General features: G+C 34.2%; 1 protein-coding gene across 23 annotated transcripts in view; it reads right to left on the reverse strand.

Moving 5' to 3' along the window:
* The window catches only part of ADGRL3 (adhesion G protein-coupled receptor L3), an 882,914-nt gene that overhangs the window by 111,178 nt on the left and 746,894 nt on the right, over nucleotides 1-24,842 (reverse strand). For all 23 annotated transcript variants that reach the window (XM_056111479.1, XM_056111470.1, XM_056111466.1 and 20 more), the window contains 2 exons: nucleotides 16,371-16,437; nucleotides 14,510-14,601 (listed from right to left, as the gene is read on the reverse strand). In XM_056111479.1, the coding sequence (XP_055967454.1) occupies nucleotides 14,510-14,601; nucleotides 16,371-16,437 (159 nt within the window). The remainder of the gene's footprint in view (nucleotides 1-14,509; nucleotides 14,602-16,370; nucleotides 16,438-24,842) is intronic.

Raw genomic sequence — 24,842 nt, forward strand, 5'->3', positions numbered from 1 at the left:
GGAAATGGACACTGGTGGAGGGATGGGTATTTGATTATTGTATAATCGAAACCCAAGCACAAAAAAATTGTAAATCTACAACTGTACCTCACGGTGTTTCACTAATAAAAATTTTAAAAAATGTTAAAAAAAACTTTATATTCCACAATACTGTCTACATATTTTAATTACAAATTAAATAATTTAATAGCTTTTATTTAAAACAACTATGATTTATATGCCTCCACCACTTATAATATGAGGTAAAAATGTCATCTTAAAATGTGATACACATCCATTTGAAACCATTTTTGAAAAACAGGAGTAAGGAGTATGTCAACTTATTGTTGCTTTTTTGCTTAAATGAGAGGTACATTCACTTGGAATTAGGGGAAGCTTATATGAACCTATAGTATGATGTCATGTCTTTCCATTTATTTGCATATTGTGTATATTTTGTGGTGACTATTTTTTTAAAAAGTCATCAAATATTTATTTTCTTTAATCATATAGCATCTTAGATGCCTTTTTATAAAACTCAGAGACAGTTAAAGTACCTGAGTTGTGATTCTTAAGATTTATGTCTTGTGATAGCTTCTGGAATTAGTTGAGAAATGTATGTATCTAAGTAAAGTATCAGTAGTATTTTTAGCCATCTCATCAAAGGAGACATTTCCAACACTAATGGCTAGAAATAGATTGTCCAAAGTGGTAACTACACAAAGACAGGAATAAATTTGGATAACAATAATAGTTTCACTTTTATTCCTTCCATTTATATCACCATTCCTTCATATATATCTTAGTCTAATCCAGTTTTTCATCATTTACCTTTCCCCACAAAATTTTTATTCTGTCTTCTGAAACTTACTGAAACTTACAGTTGAACAAATTTCCTTATAACCTAAATTTCAGTTTTTGGTCATGAATGAAGTCTATGTTCTGTGCAGACAGAGCTCTCACTGAGGAGTTAAAGTCAAATACTGTTTCTCCCAGAAATTTCAAGTAGTTTAATGGGAAATGCTAAATCACGATTTCCCCTTTTCACAAACTCTGGCTTCTTTGATATTTTTTGTTGTTGTTTGTTTTTTGTTATTTTGGGGTCATATCCAACAATGCTCAGGGCTGACTCCTGGCTCTGCTCTGAGGGATCACTCCTGGCGGGCTTGGGGAACCATATGTAATGCTGGGGATCAAAACTGGGTGGGCATGGGGGCTGGAGATAAAGCACACCGGGTAGGGTGTTTGCCTTGCATGCAGCTGACCCAGCTTAGATTCCCGGTATCCCATATGGTCCCCTGAGCACCGCCAGGAGTAACTCCTGAGTGCAGAGCCAGAAGTAACCCCTGTGCATCGCCAGGTGTGACCCAGAAAGCAAAAACAAAACAAAACAAAACAAAACAAAACACTGGGTGGGTCAAGATAGCTGGAATAGAGAAGGGATCACTAAGAAAATGATGGCTTGAGGAACCAGCCAGGATGGAAGATGTGTGCAGAAAGTAGATAAAGGACCAAACATGACAACCTCTCAGTGTCCGTATTGCAAACCCTAATGCACAAAAGAGGAGAGAGAGTATGGGGAATACTGTCTGCCATGGAGGCAGGGGGAGGGTGGGAAAGGGTGGCATACTGGGGATATAGGTAGTGGGAATGTGCACTGGTGGAGGGATGGGTGTTTGATCATTGTGTGATTGTAACCCAAACATGAAAGCTTGTAACTATCTCACAGTGATTCAATAAAATTAAAAACAAAACTGGGTGGGGGTGGGTTGATGCAAGGCAAATTCCCTACCTGTATACTATCCCTCTGGCCACTCCTTTGAGTTTTTCTTCATATGATTTACTACTATCTTGACTTCTTGATTTGTTTTTACAATCCACTAAAATCTCTAAATATCCTCCTGTTCTTGCTACCTTTTTAGTAGACACCACCACTTCATGTTCTTACTGAGCATCACTGTGTGTGACCCCCAAACAAAACCAGACAAGACAGCTATTAAAATGAAATATTAATTTAATTAGATATTATCTATTTCATTAATTTAATTAGCTATTATCTATTTCAGTTATTTAATTAGCTATGATATTAATTAGCTATTAATTAAATCCTTAATGATTCCTAATATGTTTGCTAGTCTGAATTTATAATTTGTACCTTAAAAGATGAACACAATCATAAGAATTTAAAATGGAAACTTATTGATCATCGAACCCAATAAATATAAGAATTCAAATCTCCTAAAATATTTCCTTAATATAAAAAATAGAGTATTTAAAAAAATTCACTTTAAATGATACTAATCAAATTCATTGAAAGATGTAAAATGGGTATGGTAAGTAGATGGTAACGCTGAAGAAGATGGATTCTGAAGTCAGATTGCCTGGAGGAATCCTAGATCTAGAATTAACTAGATGCAAAAGCTAGAAAAGAGCTAATTATCCTTTTTGAAACCTAAAAGCGTGATAGTAAAAATTAAATGTACACATGTAAAGGATTAGAATTATGCTCAGCATATACGAAAACTGAATGTCATTCTATTTTATAATTGCAAGTAGATAAAGTATACAAAATCTCAATACGATGCTTTACTGAGCCAGAATAGAGGAGCAAAGCTGGGTGTGTGCCCAAAACAGCCCATCAAAAAATATTCAGACTAAATTTATATAGTACAGCCATAGGGCATTTGCCTTGAGCGCGGCCTGCCTGGCCAAGCCAGGTTCGATTCCTCCGCCCCTCTCAGAAAGCCCAACAAGCTACTGAGAATATCTAACCCGCACGGCAAAGCCTGGCAAACTACCATGACGTATTCAATATACCAAACACAGTAACAACAAGTCTCACAATGGAGACGTTACTGGGCCCACTCAAGCAAATCGAAGAACAGAGGGAGGACAGTGACAGTAACAGTGACAGAATGTGATTCAAAATATATTGTAAATTGGGGGCCGGAGAGATACAGTGTGTAGAGGGCTTGCCTTGCATACAGTTGACCTGGTTTGATCCCGGGGAGTAACTCTTGAATGCAAAGACAGGAATCAGCACTTACTCAGGGTACCCACTTCCAAAACACTGTGAATAGATCAGAGTACTACCAAAATAGTTTCACTTTAAGTATCTCTAAGGAGCTCTTAAAACTTGAGTTGAATCGCATCTGGAAGTAATATGAACTTCTGAACTATATTGTTATAAAAAGTGTTTATTTTCACAGAAAATATTTAAGCTTTTGTTATTTTGGGATAAATATATAGAAACAATCACTAGGCTAAATAAACTATAATTTAAATTAATTTATATCACATTAAAGTTATGTTAGAAGCAAATGAATTTCTAGTTGATTCAGATTGCAACAACCAAGACATACTCCTAAAATTACAAAATAATCAATAAAATTCATGTGTGCTATAGTACTATGCACAAAAAAGAATGTATTACTTATTAAAATACATTTATTTTTATTTACTTGCACACACAGCAGTGCTCAGAGGCTCCTCCCATATCAGTCCTTGGTGTCCATTCCTGGCTCTGGGGGACCAAGAGTTACCAGGAATCAAATCAGGGCCTCCCACATGTAGAATACACACTTTACCCACAGAACTAGAATACTTTAAGTACATGTAATTTTGCCACTGAAATATAATAAAGTTTTTTTATACCTTCCACTTTAGTCTTTTTTCCCCTAAATACGAAATCAATTTCTTTTTCTGAGAAATAGGAAGTCTATTTAACATACCCAAAAGCTATTAGTATTCAGTGATACTATGACTTTTTTCATATATAATTCTGCATTTCATTTGCAGGAAGAAACTTAATAAAAGTTTCTAATATACTGGCGGCATCAACTAATTCAATTCTTTCTTTCAGAGGTGGTGTCTACCTGGTACAGCTCAAGGGCTACTTCTGGCTCTGTGCTAAGGGATCACTTCTATAAGTGCTCAGGAGACCATATGTGGGCTAAGGATCTAACCAGGGTCAATTGCTTTCAAAACAAGCACCTCAACCTCTATACTATCCCTATGAACTGAACATGATTTCTTGGAAGTAAAAGTTTTGTTGCTGAGGGTCTGGAGAGAGAGAGAGGATATAGCAGGATACACACTTGCCTTCCATGTGGCAGAATCAGGTTATATCCCCGGCATTGTCATTGTTCCCTGATCACAATCAGGAGTGCTCCCCAAGCACAGAGGCAGAAGTCAGCCCTTAGTACCCCTGGGTATGACCCCAAACAAAAATTTTTCTTCATAATTTTTATTGATGATTAATTCTCCAAATTGCATAATTTATTTTATATCTCAAATTCATTAAATTATACATGAAATTCATTAAATATGTTCAAAACAGTTAAAATTTGAAATGTAACATACTAATAGGACACTTGCTGTGCATGTATGAGGTTCAAGATTTGATGCATGATACCACAAATAATAATGGAAGAGATTCCATCAGTTTTTTTTTGCTTTTTGGGTCACACCTGGCGATGCACAGTAATTACTCCTGGCTCATGATTCAGGAATTGCTCCTGGCAGTGCTCGGGGGACCATATGAAATGCTGGGAATTGAACCCTGGTCAGGTGTGTGCAAGGCAAACACCCTACCAGCTGTGCTATCACTCCAGCCCCAAGATTCCATATGTTAATAAAAGATTTGGACAGACAATATATATAAGTATATGTAGACTATGTAAATTGGAGAGCATTGATAAGTATCAATAATTGTATTACATATTTTCTATTAGTCATGATATATCACCTATGATATATTTTTATTATACTTCATATGTATATATATTTGTGTATATGTATCTACTACACATGAGTTATATATAAAGATGGATTTTATAAGGAGAAATTTAAGTTTATGACCATTATATATAAAATAACCAATAAAAGGAAGTAGAGATTAAAATAGCTATATGTTGCTATATTTCTCAAAATACTATTTTCTTTTAAGTAAATCAACATTTTGTAAAACAAAAAAATGCTTTTTACTGATAAGTCATGATGACTTTCTGCAACTAATTTAGAGGAGAACATCCGATGGTGACCAAATTAACAGAACTCTGTTCCATAATCTCATAATGTAAGGATGAACTGTCTAACTGTCTTGTCTGTTCTCCATACCAAAAACAAGCCTTCACTTGTACACAAGACCCCATTCTTCCATGCCTGCTCAAGTGTAAATGACACACAATTTCCTCTCTCATGCCAGACTTAATTAATTGCCTAATTTTCTACTCTCCTAGCTTTCTGGGCTCTCTGAGAGGGACGAAGGAATCGAACCTGGATTGGCCACATGCAAGGCAAACTCCCTACCCACCATGCTATTGTTCCAGCCGTATCCAACATCAATTACTTTATTTTACCTAGTCTTGTGAATTTATAATAAATTTAAAATAAAATTTATAATACAATGCAATACAATTTATAAGATATTTGAAACCCATTCTCCAAGTATTTAGCTACTACCTACATTCAAGGAATAAGTAATAACTTGTGAATTATTACACTCAAAGGAAGACCTATAGAGGCTTATGGGAGGGATTGAGAGAGTCTGGATGTGGGAGCTGTAGTGTCTTCATGTCTGTGTAGAAGGTCTCATGTTGTATTGGTTAGAATGGAAATAGAAAGAGAAAGAGTATGGGGAGTGAGCCAGAGAAGCAAAACCTGGCACAGAATTCTGAACTGATAGATTTTCAGTTTAAACCTAACCATCTAGATGGTCCTGAAGGTTTACCAGAGTAGGAGGTCTGGATATGTTTTACTGTTTTGTACTCCTGTCCCAAATTCTTCAAATGTTAAGACTAGCTTGTCTGTACTCCCTTCCCCTCCCACAACACAAACACACACATATGCGCACACACACACACACACACACACACACACACACACACACACAGAATGATGCTTCTAAAAGAGCTGTTCTCATGGTATAGTTATGTGATGTCAACAAGGAACTTGTGTGAACTTGTCTAATCCTCAAGGGGAAGAAAATCACTAGGAAAGGATCATGAAGAGTAATTTCTGTTTTTTCATTATACCTACTACTGATCGGAAGAATTAAAGAATATTGGGCACAGAACTGAAGAATCTAACTGGACTGTGAGCTCACACAGTGAATGGCAATGATAATGTGCTGTAGATGCTAAGACATGAGAAACACTTTGATCCTCCTTCCCATTATTGTAGTACTGAACCAACTCTGAAACCACCTACCTCTGGAATCTGTTTTGTAGATCACAAATGTTATCATGATTTAGGTCAGTATTTGGTACTCAGTGTTGGAATCAGTTTAATAGCAACATACCTTTTAGGAACTAGCCAGAGAAACTGGCCTGGCTGGAAAATAATAATATCAAATGTCATCGTACCACTTTACCATTTTTTATCTTTCCAAATTCATCTTATTTTGTTCATTGTTTTAAAAAGATAGTAGGCAACAAATCATAGAAGGAAATATATATATATATATAAATATTTATATATATGTATGTTCTCTGAGAGGCATCCCGACAAGCTACCGAGAGTATCCCACCCACACGGCAGAGCCTGGCAAGCTCCCGGTGACATATTTGATATGCCAAAAACAGTAACAATAATGGGTCTCCTTCCCCTGACCCTGAAAGAGCATCTAATATGGCAGTATTGGGAAAGACGAGTAAGGAGAGGCTGCTAAAATCTCGGGGTCGGAATGAATGGAGACATTACTGGCACCTACTCAAGTAAATCGATGAACAATGGGCTGACAGTGATACAGTGATGTAGTTTTAAAAAGAAATATATTGCTAAAAAGAAAATACTAGGTCATTTTCTTTTGCAAAATGGTATAAAATCAATGAACTAAAATTAACTCTAAAATAAATAAAATGTTATGACACTAAGTGTGGGGCTGGAGTGATAGCACAGCGGGTAGGGCGTTTACTTGCGTGCAGCCAGCCTGACCAAGCTGGGTTCGATTCCTCCGCCCCTCTCGGAGAGCCTGGCAAGCTACTGAGAGTATCTCGCCTGCACGGCAAAGCCTGGTAAGCTACCTGTGATGTATTCAATATGCCAAACACAGTAACAACAAGTCTCACAATGGAGACGTTACTGGGCCCGTTAGAGCCAATTGATGAACAACGGGAGGACCGTGACTGTGACCGTGACACTAAGTGCAGAATTTAAAAAAACAATCTATACACTGATGATTTAAAGTTTAAATTTCTACTTTTCATTACTGCAACTTCTTACTCAACATTCCATATGTCTAGTATATTTGTCAATGTAGTTAAAAAAATCTTCATGTTTCACCCCAGATTTTTTGGGCAGAAGGAGGTCCACACCTAGCAGTGCTCAGGACTGACTCCTAGCTCTGTGCTCATGGATCAATCCTGGTAGAGTTGGGGAACCGGGGATTGAACAGGTGCCAGGACAGAAGCCGAGTTAAGGCATGCAAGAAAGCACCCTACCTGCTGTACTACTGCTCCATTGTTGCCCCCAGATGTTTCTTATAAAATTTTCTACTTTACAGTTAAAAAATATTCTTCCAGTACCCCAAGATAAAAACATTAAAATCATAATCCAAATCTTCCCTTTATATCCAAAGCATAAATATAAAGTATAAATGAACATGTTCTGTAGCTTTTATGCAAAAATATGAAATGTCATCATTTCTCATTAACTGAATATATTAGAGAATAAAAACATGAAAATCAATTAAATTAAAATATATGAATAATATGGAAACAAGTATTACTGAAATTATCTCATTATTCATCTATGCATTAAATCTGTACTGAACTATTTTATGATGGAATTATTGTTTTATGGAGTTACTTCAGATTAGTTCTTGTGTGTGTACTATTACTTCATAAATGTTTGATTGGTAAAATAAAATTCTCTCTCGAAATTTGATTGGCATGCTTCCTATAGGATAGAAAAGAAAATGTGAATCTAATCCCTGACTATAGTACAAAAATGAACTGCTGAAAAAAAAACACTGCTAATTTTAAAGTTTTTCTTACAAATGATATTTACTTTTCTGTTAGGGAACTTCTAGAGTTCTTCCTGATAACTAAAATCAGTTTTCTTAAATTTGATATAAGCCTAATTATTTTGGAGATATGTCCAACTGAGTTCCAGTGTGCCAGTGACAGTCATCCTTCAAATTGTTTTTTTCAAATGTCACTTCTCAGTATTTGAAATACACTGAATACAGTGATGCATAAAATACCTGACTCTGAGCAAGAGCATATGGGAATTCTAATGCCTGAAAAGGTGACAAACAAGTTCTCACTTTGGGAAATAAAAAAGTAGAGCCGAAAGAGCATTGCTTGATGAGATTGACAACATTTCCAGAACTCACAACTTTGTGAATTTTTTTTTTGTGTGTATGAATTCATTTTCCAAAAACTTGCCTGCTGAAATGATGAAACTAAGAACAAAGGACTAAATACTATATGAGAAAGCTATACTTGTCTGAAGAAATTCTAGGTGTGCAGTAACAATACACAGAGTTCCTACTGTTCCAACCCATCCAGATAATTTATCATAGTGTTAAGGCACAGCTCCAGGATATTTAGCCACAGATCAAGGAAATGGAGGAAGAAATGGGATAAATGAGATAACAGCCAGATGGTACTCATCTCAGAGCTTTCTTGAAAATTATTTGATCTCATTTCAATGAATAAAATACTTCAATTACTGGTTCTGGATTACTTCGACCTTTATAAAATAAAAGTGTGCACAGTCTGCAGGGGTATTAGGAAGTATAGTTGATTAAAAAGGATTTGCTAAAACACATCTTCAGTAGTGTATTGACCTAATAATCTTTTTATAAGAGAGGTTATATTATGTGAGCATACAGTGCCAGGAGTCCAATGAAGTCTTTGACCAAGAATGAGAAATTGATAAAAAATATTTTTTTGTTAAGACTTTAAAGTGAATTTTTTATTAAATATAATGTGAATAGATTTACTTTTGTCATATAAGTGTAGACTGTATTTTAGTATATTGCTCTGACAACAAAAATATATCATTTTGAAAACTGGGCTATAAATACATCCTGACTCAAACATCAGTATTAAAGAGAAAAATAGAATATAAAATATACATAAGATATTGTTGTGTTTTTCAAGATTACTTAAATTATCTTTTCGCCTTTATTTTTTGAGACCTGCCTATGACCTCTTAACTCAATGAAATACCATTGTAATATTAATCAAACTGAATGCAATTCTGGCAACTATTCTTCAATATCCAGAAATACAGTCATCAAAGTAAAAGTTACCTTCTTGAGAAACAGAGTAAGTTATTATGGATACTGGTAAAGAAAAAAGCTTTGCTCTATCCCTGAAGCTAGTCAGTAGACTTCCTGTATTTCTTTATGAATGATCTGAGTTCAAACTCACCAACGACACTCTCTCTCCTCACCTCTACACAAGAAACTATAATTTGTAATTTATTAATCAAATGAGCTTTTCACCAATGGAGTAAATTCTTTCAGAATAGGATAAGATTAACTTTAAAAAAACATATATGTAAATTCTTATTACCAATAGCATGATAAACAGAACTCAAAGGATTATAATAAGAGATTTGAATCAATTTTGCTATGAAATCCTCAAAAGTCAAAAGCAGGATGGTACTTCTTCGCAGAATGGAGAAAAAACAGTCAAATCATCCTGAAAGGGTACCAGATTATATTTTATATGTTGACACATTTGATGGCATCTGATAATTTTGAAACTTTATAGAGGATATAAAAATTATGCCCATGCTAGGGAAGAGGTGACTGAGAGTCATAGTGTGACTGGTGAAGGCCATCTCTTAGAGGACTGAACAGAAATTTAAATATGTGTAAGTCTGATAGTAAAGAAGTCGATTATTCGCCTAACCAATGGACCACAGGAAGAAGGAAAGAAAATGAAAAATCAATAAAGACCTTGCCTTGATAAAACTGCCAATCACCATTCTTATGAAACCTATCATCTGTAAAGGCAGAGGTAAGACATTGAAACAATGACAGACCACAAATCATAAACCTGCATGCAGAAGACTGTCCTTGGGAAAGAGAAAAGGGACAAAGTTAGGAGAGTCAAAAAGAGTCTAACCTTCCCCTCCTTGTAGGCACAAATTTTCTTTCCTATGTGGCCCCTACCACCAACTTCTATCTCTTACTCTCTATCTCTATCTCCTCTTATCTCTTTCTTCAAAGTACTTTTGACACAATTAGAGTTTTTAATAATAAAAATATCTTATACCTACAGGCGAGATCCAATCTTTCTTTCTGGAGGGCTGGGAGAGGGTGGGGAGTGTTGCTAAGAAAAACTGGAGAGTACTCCTGAGGACACTTGACCTAGTTGTGTGGGCTTGAAGTTAACACTCAGATGTGGTAATGCTAGCATGCTCTCTGGCGATGCTCAGATGGCCACGTGGTCCTAGGCATCAAAACTCAGGGCTTCCATATGCAAGGCCTGTATGCTGTTCCTTTCAGCTATCTCTTTGGCACCATTATTACTTATTTTGAGGATGAATATCAAAAGAGTTCTAAACAATACTCAGGAATGAAAATTTTACATGCCATAATACTTCAGTGATCAATAGCATCAAATTTCCTCCAATATCATCTTGTCAGAAACTCAACCAGAACGTTCAAATGACTGAACTTAGTTTACCCTCCAAATATAATGACCCATTTTGATGGTGAAGAAACAAAGCTGACAATATTAATTTTTATATTAATATTGATGGGCTAGAGCGATAGCACAGCAGTAGGGCGTTTGCGTTGTGCGTGGTTGGCCTGGTCGAATCGGGTTCGATTCCTCCACCCCTCTCGGAGAGCCTGGCAAGCTACTGAGAGTATCCCGCCCGCACAGCAAAGCCTTGCAAGCTACCCATGACGTATTTGATATGCCAAACACAGTAACAACAAAGACTCACAATGGAGATGTTACTGGGCCCGCTCGAGCAAATCGATGAACAGGAGGACAGTGCAGTGCAGTGCTATTAATATTGATATTTTTATAGCCTAATAAAGTATATCCTGATACTTTTATAGCCTAATAATTTTTTGCTTGAGAACCAACATGCATTTTGCCAATTATCATTTTCCCTGTAACCAAATTACCTGTAGTAATTCTCTCTATGATCATTTTCCAAAAATCATTAATACAGTAAAAAACAAGCAAAATGAATCTTTTATCTGATCAAAATCTGTTCATCATGAAGGCCATGAAGTAAGTTTTTAATTAAATCATAATAAAATTATTTTTAATAATAATTAAGTTAATTAGGGTAAATTAGAGTCAGTGAAGCATAGAGTCACTGAAAGAATGTCAGTGAAGAAATAGCAGTGGTGAGACCTGAAGCAAAAGAGAATACGTCTAGAATGATCAGAAGGCACATAGTCAGTCAAAAAGCTGAAAAATGAAAAGGAGAAACCTGATCAGGAAAGTTTAATGCATTATACTATTATACAAGGGGATTTGGCCTAGTGTAAGAGAAACAGGAAGCTATTTGAAGAGCATTACTCAAAAGAACAGCATGATAAAATTTAAATTGTTCAAGTAATCACTCTAGATAGTGAAGGTGGGAATAAGAATCAATATGCAGCAAGAAATTTGAGAATGCTGCATTGGCCCTGCAGAAGGTTCTCCATGGCGGTGACAGAGGAAAAAGAGGTAATGAACAGAGAGAGAAGCAATAAAAATTTTATTTGTGGGAATTGCCTAAAATGCCTCAGGGAGCACCAAAACCACTGTAAGTGATTCTCAGCCAACATGGCCAGACAATAAAGTGCTAATGCCGGAGGATAAAGTGGTGGAGAGCCCTGCAGAACCTATAACCAAGACCACCCTGCAAGATGCTCAGAGGTTTCCAGGGCTTGTACCTGGGCAATGCTCAGGTGATAACATGGTGCTGGGGATCGAACCAGGGTCATATATACAGGCATATGTCTAAATGTCTCTACCATCTCTTGGACCCTGCAACCACATTTTAGAGAAAGGGGTCATTCTATTTGAAAGAACAATAACGCATATTTGATATATGACGTAATGTGTTTTTTCCAAAAGACACTGGCTTCGTTAAGTATCTTGGAACCTCAGGAAGTTGCAAAAGCTTCCTAATATAAATTCAGTGAGACTTGCCAGTGAGTGAGCTGGGGTCCCACCCTCTGTGCTCTCTTACTTTTGACTGGCTGAATCCTTTAAGTAAAGCCTAGTTCTTGCACTATATCACCTCTCGTGAGTTCTACCCTAAGTGAGCACATGGACCTTCTGCAGTGTATCCGTTCTACAATGTGCCTGCATCACGCTATTCTTATCTATTTCATTTCATAGCAATATAAAAATGGCCCTTCCTTCTGGATTCCGTAAACTTGGTTGAAAATTGTCCTTGATGGAACCTGATAAAGTGAATTATTCTACTGTAGTCTGAGATCACATTCTTTATACTGTCCTAGGTCACAGTTATAATAATAATGATTTCCTTTCTAGTAATTCCAATATCTCTGTCTTGGGTTCTTTCCTATGAGCTTATTCACATTCATGCGTCACCCATCTGATAATCACCCTTTATGCACTTCCTAAAAAAAAAAACATATAATCCCCCTCCTTGTTTTATTGAATACTTTAAAAGTCATCAAAAATTGTTGATATCCCCCTGCTAATTTAATAGTTATATATGTTTAATTATTATACCCATTTTAAAGAGAATAGGAAGGTTTGTTAATCTTTAAACAATTTTCAAAAGCTATAAACTACACATGAAATTAGAGAATATGTCTAATGCAGAAGCTTTCTTTAAAGATTTTTCTTTGACTTATCATGCAAAGCTTGATGTCATCACTGTCATTAAATGTAATTATTTGCTTATATGCTTTTTTAAAAATAATAACATCATATTCAACCAGTGTTACCTAAATAAACAAGGGGAGAATAAACAGATGTTAAGAATAGGTGACTATGCTAAATACTAAATATTTTTTTCAAATTTTAAACCTAATAAAGGCTTTTAGACATAAGGACCAAAGTATTATTCTCTATTTCTGATATATTTCAAAGCTATAATGTACATGCTATGTAATGCTCGCACTTTTACAGAAGAGAAGCGGAGATGAAATTTATGCTAAAGTGAGAAAAATTGATATGATAAACACATTTTATCTGCTTTTTAAATTTATTTAAATTCAGTTACATAGGAAACAAAGCATTTAAGGAACCAACACTAAAATTTACAAAGATCATATAATTGTACTTCACCCAGTATGAGTTATCTAAACTAAGTAATATTAAGAACTATAAAAGACTATTGCTCGCAGTAGTTAATTCCTAGTTTATGCCACTACACTATTAATATTTTCTAACTCCTTCACTGTCTTTTTCAATTAATTCAAAAAAATGGTTACTTCACTAAAATTAACCACTTGATTTCAATACACACTCGTCACTAAAATGTTTAATCCATTACTATTTCCTAAAAGCATTCACTGAGGACCTATTATGGGTGGGGAACCATATCAGGCGTTAAATGTAGAAAGATGGAAGATGGGTGACATAGCTTCTCTGTAGCAGTTCAAGGATAATGTCTATTGCACATGAAAGTCACATGTGACCTCATGAGACTTCAGAAGTGTCTTCATCTTCATTAAATATCAACATTTAACCAAGTTAAACATGCAGTACACAAAAATCACATATAAAGGAACTAAATGCATAACATACATTAGTAATTAAGTATAGCTCTGCAATACTATATCAAGTATCTTTAAAGGAACCAGGTACACATTTCTGATTGTACTTATAAAATATTGTTTTTATAAAGTACAAATTTAGTATACATTGTTTGCCTACAAACAAATTAGTATTTGCGTGGAGAGAACTGTAAAAATTTTCATATCTCTCCATAAAAAGGGTTTTTTGAGCATGGAGAAAAGGAGTTGGGGATAAAGGACAAAACCTGGAAGATGAATTACAATGAAATACTGAGAGTTTTTTTGAGTATCTTTACCTTCAAATAGGTAAACATTTAAACCTGGAACTACATACTTGGAGTCCATAGGATTTTGTATTAGGGAGCAAGAATTTTTATTCCCCTCACAAGGAGGATAAAAAGACCAGTGTAATAGTTCCTATATAAACAAGAGATTAATAATTTAGGAACTTTACTCTAGGGATAAAAACCCCAAGTTTTGATTTTTGTGAGACCATCATCTGGCTCTCTCCACATTGTTCTAAAAGGAGGAATGGAGTATAGGGACATGGGTAACTGACATTGTTATTACTCTAAGAAATTACTGGACCAGAGACTTGTTATTTGCTTTGAGGACAAAATAAGCAAAAACATATTAAATTACGTATGAATTTGGAAATCAGACTTTAGGAGGAAAAGTTTCTCCAGAGAAAGAGTTTCAGTAAATCAAATTCTATCAATAGTTCATAAATGTTCTTAATTAGAAAAAATGTTTGATCATTACTATTTTATCATAATATTTTAATGCAAATAAAAATAGGTTAGCTTTAAATACCAAGGCAGTACCAAAAGAAAAATCACTTACTTGATATTATCAAGGCAGCCTGATTCAGGTTTCAGAATGGCAGTATGATGAAACATTTTATATAAAGCAATCCCAAGGAAGATTACATTAAGCTGAAATACAAAAGGTACTGTTATATAGGATAACTACAAAATAAAAGTTAAGTCTATTATCTATGGAGAATATGCTGCTCTAGAGATTAGCTTTCGTTATACTTTTTAAGGAATTAGATCATAGATGGTTGTCTAATATTTTAGTAAAGATAAGAAGCCAGTTTGGGGGAATTGGGATATCAAAAAGTTACTAAATACCATTAGGCTAAGTACATAAAATACAAATTTAACAAGTACTAGAATTATGTGGACACCGTTAAATTGCTTGAAGTATATGTTAAAAACAAAGGAGCTCATAAATAAATAAACAATAGCTATTCCAGTTGTGTGATTATTTCCATCCTCTAAACATAGCTGCGAAATTATTTCTTGGGAATTGCTTTTCAAATAAAATTTTTACAAAGGAAGAATACTAAGATACACTACTATAAAATGTTGATTAAGTGTTGATGTTTTGACAAAACAGAATCTGCTACACTAAATGAAAGTGAAAGGAAACTTCAATTTTATTAATGTGTCAATGGAATCAGAGAGAGCATAGAGCTTAAAATAAAACAAAAATATCTACTATGAATCCCATATATGACAAACACATAAACTATATAGAGATTCATATAACAAATTGCTCTTTATCATTTATTTGTTTATATATTATTGAATTTGTAGCATGGAGGGACTAGAAAGCTTCAAAATACATTCCATTGAAGTTCTCTCTACAATACAACATTTTATCAAATCCAAAGTGAATAAAATGTTGAAAGTTTAAAAAAAAAACACTGGAGAGCAAAAATGTCTGACCCAAACTGACATATTCAGTGGGAAAGTATGATTGATTTGGACATATATATATACATATATATATATATATACCCACACATATACATATATATACCCACATATATATATATACCCACACATATACACACATATAAAACTATCCTCTGCTTTTAAACTAAATTTTTTCTAGAGAATTATTAATTATTCAGAAAATAATCTTGACTGTTAATATTGGTTCAATAATATTGATCTACTGATCATTCCCCACTATGAATATTATATGCAGTGCAGTATATACTTTACTATCTGAAGTGTGAAAACCAATGGGTTGTAAAATATATTGGCCTCAAGAAATTTAAGAAAATTAATTATAAACTTGCATTTTTGTTCAAAATCAAAAGGTTTTCATTTAAGAAAGGAATAGCGGCTTTGCATTTTAAAATAAGCATATAGCTATACATAATTACATGTCATTATAAGCGATTCATATCTGAATTAAGGTATCATGCATCTAAAAGAACTAAGTGTGATTCAAGACTTTTTTTTTCGTTGTGCCACTCTCAATTAAATTTAAAGAAATCAAGACATAAAAAAATGCTAGAAGAACCAATAAGGTACTTATCAGTTTTTTATTTTCTGATTTTTTTTCAAATGTCATATTATTCAAACGGAAAAGCAAGGAATTCTGTTTTCTTGTCAAATGTAGACATTACTGTTCAAAAACTAACAAAACCCAATGATTTATATTAGACTGAGTTTCTGAATAGTCATAGCACTGCATTGACTCTTGCAAATGTATTTCCTCAATGTTTTGACTAAGTATTATACAATTTAAAAGTAGACTATAATGAGTGTCTAATTACTTGATTTATGTAGGGTCAAACAAGTACATGCTTTCCAAAATGTAATCTATGTAAATTAAAGATAACACAGAAGTAGTCAAAGTTTTATTTCTTGACCCAGGAAATGCATAGTTAATTAGGTGTTCGTACCATAATTATCAAGGTCGCTGGTCCTATAAAACTCCAAATGAAGTAGGTGTCAAGTCGGAGCCAACATCTGCAATGAAACACAAGGGAGAGAAGGTATTCAAGGACTGGGCATAGGACATATATCAAGAGTAAAGAAGTGACAGAGAAAAATGTAATGTGCAAAGCATTCCACTGGGAGACAGGAAATATTACATTGCTTTTTCATTTAAATGCTGAATTATGTGCCCAATTTCTGACAGCGCTATTGATGGAGTAAGATAATTACCCCTAGAGAAAGCAGAGGAAAATGGCACTGGGCCTTTTGTGTCTGTCATAGAAACCTTAAAAAAAAAGAGAGGGAGAGAAAAGGAATAAAGGAAGAAAAGAGCCATACACACAAGCCATTAAATCGAGTAGCTTTAAGCTATCACTTTCTTTCCAATTATGGTGCTACATAACCTGTCTATCATCTGTCAGGCAAAGTGACATTTTCCTGTCAAGAAGATCAGAGGAAATTCAGTACAAAGAAGAAATACATTTGGTATATCAAAAGATTGAAGTTTAATTAGGTTGGGCAATCAACCTCTGAGAGTTCTGGAGTCTTAAAAAGTGCATTGTTACTACTACTGATTTTGGGGTTGCGAATGATCCCTAGCATCCTATGAAGTTGATTCATGACCCAAAAGTAAATTATTAATCACTTAATTTCAGCTACATTTAATACTCTCCCCCAATTCTGAAAGCCTCTGTGAAATTACACTTTCATTCTTTAGTATGACAGGAAGATAAAGTGAAAGTGACTAGTTATGAGAAAAATTAATGTAAATTTTGAACAAATTACATTCGATGTTAAAAATCATATCTTGAATTATTTGCCATTTTGCTATTTAAGGTAAAGTTGTAAAATAAAATATTCTCAGTGATCTTTGTATGAGAGTGGTTCATTAAGAGGTCTAAATTTGCAAATGCTAGTTTTTCAATTACATCTGATTGTTAAAATCATACTTAACCTAATTAATACCAGAAAGGTTATTACAAAAGACATTTATAAAGACCATCTCATGATACATGAGTAAATAAAATGTTTTCTATTTATATGATAAAATCATTTTTAAATAGTGGATTTCTGTATGTCAGTAGGAAAGGTGATTTGAATGATTTTATTTCCACTCATTTTATTTTAATAATTTTAATGACATCTGAGAATGAAGTGGTAAACTAATAACAGATTTAATATAACTAGCTTTTGAAATTTTCTTTTCTGTAAATTCCTATTGGAGAGAATGATTACGGAAGCAATCAGGTCTTATTGGTCATTAGTTTAAGTAACTGGTTATCCTTTTTCATGCACACACACACAAAAACACAGAGTCCTAGTATATTGCAAAATCTATAGCAACATGTTATAAGACTATCAATAATATACCCTCTGTTCATTGTATGTCAAATAAGTTTTTGTGAACTAATCAGAGAAATAAAACACATTTCTGGAGATTGCTAAAAGAAAATTCATTTTCAGAACTAAACAAAATATATTCATCTAAAAACAAAAAAAGAGCAATCATAGTGTTTTAACATGACTTAAACTTCTCAATGGAAGACGAAAAGTAGCTCCTAAAAATAAAATACGTTAATATAGAGGTTAAAGATATTTTATGCAATGAATTGTAATTACTATATTTCTAAGTTTTTAAAACAGGGTACAAAGTTAAAAATGTTCAATAATGTCACCGAATTGTTGCTAAAATATGGTATCACATTTAAACCTTAAAGGTTTGACTTTTGTGGCATCCTGAGAATAGTACAGCTGGTAATGTACTGCCTTTGCACATATCACCAGGTGTGTACCAAAACCAAAACCAAGACCAAAACCAAAACCATAAGAAAAATAAGGTTTTACTTCTATTTTTTTAAATTTGGATATAATCATGGTTTTTGACATAGTAGTCCTAAACGTGGAAATGGAAACACTTTAGAAGATATTTTCTGTTTTTTAAGAAAATTTTTCACTACTGATTTGGTAAAATAGATTTATAGTGCCTTCAAGATTAAATGATAAGAGAGGGAATACAGAATACTTAGAACTATCTTGAGTAAATCATGTGTCTCTGAGCGCTGCTTGGGCTTGCCTGTGTTCTGGAAGGCGATGTGGCAAGAATCCCTTTTCTAATTTGATTGCCATATGGCTATACCTGCTGTTGTTTTTGGCCACAAACAGGCTTTCTCAAAGCTTTCTGTGTTGCCTTCCTTTCTCATTAACAACCTTCAAAGTCTGTGTGATTCCTGTCCTGAGTTCCCGGTGCCAAAACGGGAGGAATTTCCCCTGCCTTTAAGGTGAAGGAGAGTATGATGTGGAGTGGACATATACATGTCTGTGTGTGTGCCCATCTCAGCATTCTGCAAGTCGAGCCCATTTAATCTTACTTGGATATCATGCAAAACCAACCAGTCAAGAGAGAATCAGGTCAGACTGGTGAAACAAACGTTAGAGGAAAATTTATTGCACTGAATTTAAGTCTAGCCTGCAACTGACCTGGCAGACCAGTGACTAAAGAAAATGAGTTATCTGGAAATTGCTTTAATTCACACGGCAACATTTAGCTGGTAAATTCATTATTTTTTTATCAGGCAATTTTTGTTCAGTTTTTAAGAAATATAAATTTCAGTAATGACAACCAGTTGAGTGCATATAATCTATAAATTATATTTCTAGCTATGTTGTATATACTTTCACCAAAAAACAAGCATGTAATGAGCATACCACAGGGTTATCTGAAGCAATAATGGAAAAACTTACAAAACAAGAAATATTCCAGAACTCGAAGAACTTGACATATACCATAAAGTTTACCTTTCCCCCATTTATGTAATACCAGATTTTTAAACCTATAAACTCTATATGCGGTAACTGTGGAAAGTACTGACACAGTAAGTTTTCTTTTTATGCAACAATAAAAATTTAATTTCAAATCAATTATATAATTAATCTGAGGTGTTTCTGGCAGTACTTTTCTGTGTTACACTTTTTAGGCAAAAATGGGTTTAAGAGTAGACAGACTTTAAACAGTGGTGATCGAGTACAAAGATGTTGTTAAAATTTCCTTTCAGTAGATTTTTTTTAATTATAGAAGTCTATTTATAATGAAGTCTTCATTTACAAATGGCTCAAGATACAGAACCATACTCTCCTAAAATTACTCTTTCAAAATTAAGTTTTATTACAATGTAAATAACAAAAATATTGACTGAACTTATCTTCCATGAATACATTAAATTCTAATCCAGTAAATACCACTTTTCCTTAGAAAGAGAAAAAAATGATAATCAAACTAATTTTTCAAAATAAGACATCCAAAATCCACATTTGGAAGTTTATTTTCTTTCCACAGTTAAAGTATTCTTTACTATATTATCTTAATTTATTTTAAATATGAAATTTTCTGTTTAGGAACTGCTAAGACCGACTAGTCTATATTAATCTCCTGAAACATGTTTTACATTGTTTTTAGATACTAGCAATAAAATCAGAGTGTAGTTTCCAAATTCAACATTAACAGAGTTAATATAGTATCATTAAAAATGCCAGGGCGTTTGGTATCTTATTGTGTGACAAGGCTGAGAAATAAAGATGAAGTATAGTGAGTTGGGGTAAGAAGGAAGGAACAGACACATTTCAAGCATAATAAATCTATTTTCAGGATTTATGCATAATATGTCTATTAAGGGTTCTTTTAATGCCACTTTCATCAAAGCACACTCATGCATATAATCTTGAAATACTTTGTGAACAAGTGCATGAACTGGAAAAAATGCTGGCAGAGTGATGCAGAAATGGAATGTGATTGTGGTAGCCAAGACTTGTATTTGTGGTGGTTCGGCTATAGTTTTTTGATCTTAGAATTAAAATCCAGTTTTCATATGTAAAATACAGGTTCTGTTGTCTTCATGCTATCACTGAATTTTTTAAGGATACATACTGCAGTTTCATTATAGACTTCAAAGATAATAGCAATATCATTATTATAATGAATATTACTAAATGGTAGAATAATTCCCACTAATTTAAATTCTATCTTTACTTAATATGAGATAGGAATATAAGAATTATAATGATTACTGCTTTAAGACATGCTTTCTAATATTTATAATTAAATCTATGTTGCTAATGGTCAGGTTTGCATTTCTTTATTTGTATAAATCAAATACAGTACCATGAGCAGTTCTAATTTATAAAATTTACAATTGTATGAATACAATTCTACACAATTCTGTAACTTTATATGTATGCATAACCAAATATATGCACATATATATGCACATAGATCTACAGATCCGTGTATTTATATATTTTAAACACACAATCACATACACTCTTACAATATACTTATATAATAATATTCAATTTGAAGAATAGAAAGTGAAATGGTAACTAAGTCACTGGTTCACAACTGCATAAACTACAGACTACTGAAAGAAATCTCAAAGGAATATACTGTTTTTCTAGAAATCAGTGGTAGCACTGTAGCACTGTCCTCCCATTATTCGATTTGCTCAAGTGGACCCAGTAACATCTCCATTGTGAGACTTGTTGTTACTGTGTTTGGCATATCAAATACATCATGGGTAGCTTGCCAGGCTTTGCCCTGTGGGTGAGATACTCTCAGTAGCTTGCCGGGCTCTCTGAGAGGGGCAGAGGAATCAAACCTGGTTTGGCTGGCCCAGCTGGGTACAAGGCAAACACCCTATCACTGTGTTATATATTTACACTTACATAAAAATAGTGAAATACTGGGGCTAAAGTGATAGTACAGTGGGTAATGCATTTGCCTTGCATGTGGCCAACCAGGGTTTGATCCCCAGCATTCCATATGGTCCCCCAGTACTTCCAGGAGTGATTCCTGAGTGTAGAACCAGGAGTAACCCCACAGTATCACTGGGTGTGACCCAAAAAGGGAAAAAAGTAAAATACCTTGGGAAAAATGTAACCAAAGAAGGAAAAAAATAATTAAGAAATTAAAAGACAATATTAGAAAAAAGTGAAGACAAAATGTAGTGGAACTATATCCATGCTTTAGAACTGGAAGAATTAGCCTCCCTTAAATGACTATATCGCATATAGTAAATACAGATTCCATGCAAATCACCAAATTCCAACAGCATTCTTCACCAGAATGGAATTAAAAATATGGAATTTATTTAAAAATACAAAATAACTGGAGTATAAACCATATGATCCAGTTATTCCACTTCTGAGCACTTAACTCAAAATTAAACAACAGCAACAAAAAAAAAGGGTCCCAAGTCATGGCACAGGGGTTAAGAGATTAAGGCTCTTTCTTGCCTTGCGTGCATGGAATCTGGTTCAATCACCTTCACTGCATATGTTGCCCTAAGTATTGCCAGGAATGATTACTGAGTAGTGTCAGGAGAATGATCCCCTAATCACCTCCAGGTGTAGACCCAACCCACAAAAAACAACAAATAAATCAAAGGAAAACACAAGCTACACACACACCATTTATGAGTGTGGTGGCATGTTGACAGCAGTCCCAAACTTTCAACAACCTAAGTGCCATTAGCAAGGAACTGACAATGCATATATGGTTTGGGGGCAGAGGGTCTGGTTCATACATATCTAAGTGTATATACCTTGCATAATAAACATTTTATGCCTAATAGTTCGAAGAAAAAAAGGAGGAATAGACATATTGGTATAATATTTAACTATAAAACAAGATGTTATTCTGTCCATTATAACAAGTACAGATCTAGAGAGTTTTATGAAAAGTGAAATAAATCAGACAATCATGTTATTTTACTTATGTGTAGTATATAGAGTAAAACATATGAATTAAATAAAATAAGAATACAGTTTTGGACAATAAAACCAGTTACTAGTTATTGGTAGCAAGGGAGGAAAGCTGGGAACTTGGTGGGTAGGACAAAGAGGATGCAAATAAATATTTAAAAAATATAATAAAAAATAAATGTTGAAATAACTAAATAAAACTGTGAATCTGTAACTAGTTATTATCAACTTCATTGTCCCTTGGTAAGGCTTGTTGAATAACACTGTAATCTGTATTCGTAAAAATCAGTCATCACTTTTCAGCCTAAATGATTACACTACTTAGAGAATGAATTAAAATAAAGAAATTTGAGTGCTCTTAACTAGTAGAAGAGAGACTACTTATTTCAGAGCTATTAGTAAACTCAAGCTGGGAAGATAAATTTAAGACTCATTAGAAAAGTTTTAATAATTAATTGATGATTTATAACCACTTTTATATCATAAAATTCTATTTCAGTTATTATGGGTTGCTTTGTTAGAAATTGAGTGATTCATACATATCAAGCATGAGTTCTACCACTGAGCTAAATCTTAAAAGTCCTCATTAAATCGTCTGTAAGATGTTCTGATTCTCAAGTATGTTCTAATTCACTACATGCATATGTTATACTATTATTATCTCAGAAATCCTTTGGATAACTTTAAAGTCCATATTTCAACCATTCTGAGTGTTACTCTTTTTTTAGCACCCCAGATATCCTGTAAAATAGTTTCAATTCTCTTCCAATCTATATGAAACATTAATCATTGCCTTTTCAGAAGCATACCTGTCAGAAAATTGTGAGAAGAAGTGTGAAAAATTTGAAAATATTTCAAATAACTAAAGTTTAAGTAGCACTGTAACACTGTAGCACTGTCCTCCCATTGTTCATCAATTCACTCCAAAGGGCACCAGTAACATCTCCATTGTGAGATTTGTTGTTACTGTTTTTGGCACATCGGATACACCATGGAGCTTGCCAGGCTCTGCTGTGCAGGCAGGATACTCTCAGTAGCTTGCCGGGCTCTCCGGGCTCTCAGAGAGGGACAAAGGGATCGAACCCGGGTCAGCTGCATGCAAGGCAAAGTTTAAGTAAAAAGTACATAAAAAGTAAAAAGTTTAAGTAGCTTGGTTAAATTCAGGTCATAAATAAATGTACTTAGCAGAAAATTTCCAAATAAGTCCTGTTGAATTACTGTTAAATCAATACTAGAATTTATCTTGAGCATTATAATGACTGACTATGCTGAAAGTTCATATAAATAATTATATGAGATTAAATTATATGAGATTAAGGGGAATGTACATACACAAAGAAAAATAGAGTGAATGCCAATTTCTACCAGAGCAATTTAGATTATTTGTGAGACTATATGTTTTGTACATAATAATCAATTCGACAGATATAACATCATTTCATTGAAAAACGCATTGTAATCCATTAATTAGATGAAAAATTATAGCTACCTCTATCTGAATCAAAATACTATTTAACTTACTATTTAATTCACAAAAACCATACTAAATCATATATTCAATGATTTTATTCTAGAGTATTGTAAGTAGTTACGACTAAGAAGCAAAATTTTAATAATAACGGGGTTCAAATATAAGGTGAAGCAGACTTGAGAGACATAAAAATTTAAGGACAAAAAAGGTACAGTATTGAACTTAATGTATAGAGGGGCTGGAGCAATAGTACAGTGGGTAGGCATTTGCCTTGCACGCGGCCTTGCACAGGGACTCAGGTTCAATCCCTGGCATCCCATATGGTCCCCTAAACACTGCCAGGAGTTATTCCTGAGTGCAAAGCTAGGAGTAATCCCTGAGCATCACTGTGTGTGACCCAAAGGGGGGGGGGTGTACAGAAAATGGCTAGCAATATATATGTATTTTGATGAAATTCTTATGCATGTGAGTCTGTGGCCTCTCTCTCTCTCTCTCTCTCTCTCTCTCTCTCTCTCTCTGTGTGTGTGTGTGTGTGTGTGTGTGTGTGTGTGTGTGTGTGTGTAGCAGGGAGTTTTTACTAAATGGAACTCAGAAGACCTGGGAGGAGTGGCAGAGAGTACTATGGGTTTAAGAGAGAACACAGGCTTCTTCAGAGTGAAAAAGGCTAGTAAAGAAATATACACACAAGGAAGGGAGATCATGGGGTTGAAAAGCAATTTGATTTTATTTACTTAAGGTACCATGTTACAAAGTGGTTCATGATTGAGTTTCATTCCTACAATGTTCAAAGACCCACCCCTTCATCAGTGCCCACTTTGCTCCACCAGTGTCCTGTTTCCTTCCTGCCCTCCCCCCCAACCTGCTTCTATGGCGGAGAGGCTTTTTTTTTTCCTTCTTCTTCTTTTTTATTTTAGGCACTATGGCTTGCAGTAATGTTACTGAGAGGACATTATACCTACCACTTTACCTCCTTTCAGCACCAAAAATCAAAATGTACTTAAGAAGTCCGCACTGGAAAATAAAAACACGCCCCAAACTTGAGATTGCAGAGTTACTTGGAGGGAAAGTGACAGATAAGGATGAATTAGATGGTGTTCATATTATACTGAGTGACAAATGGAAAATGTCACTTGAAATAAAACAAATCAATAAAAAATGTAGCAACAAAAACTAAAAAAAAATAAAGATGCGTAATTCTGTATGCAGAAACACT

The sequence above is a fragment of the Sorex fumeus genome, unplaced genomic scaffold (genome assembly GCF_029834395.1).
Source record: "Sorex fumeus unplaced genomic scaffold, SorFum_2.1 ptg000013l, whole genome shotgun sequence".
Taxonomy (NCBI): Eukaryota; Metazoa; Chordata; class Mammalia; order Eulipotyphla; family Soricidae; genus Sorex; species Sorex fumeus.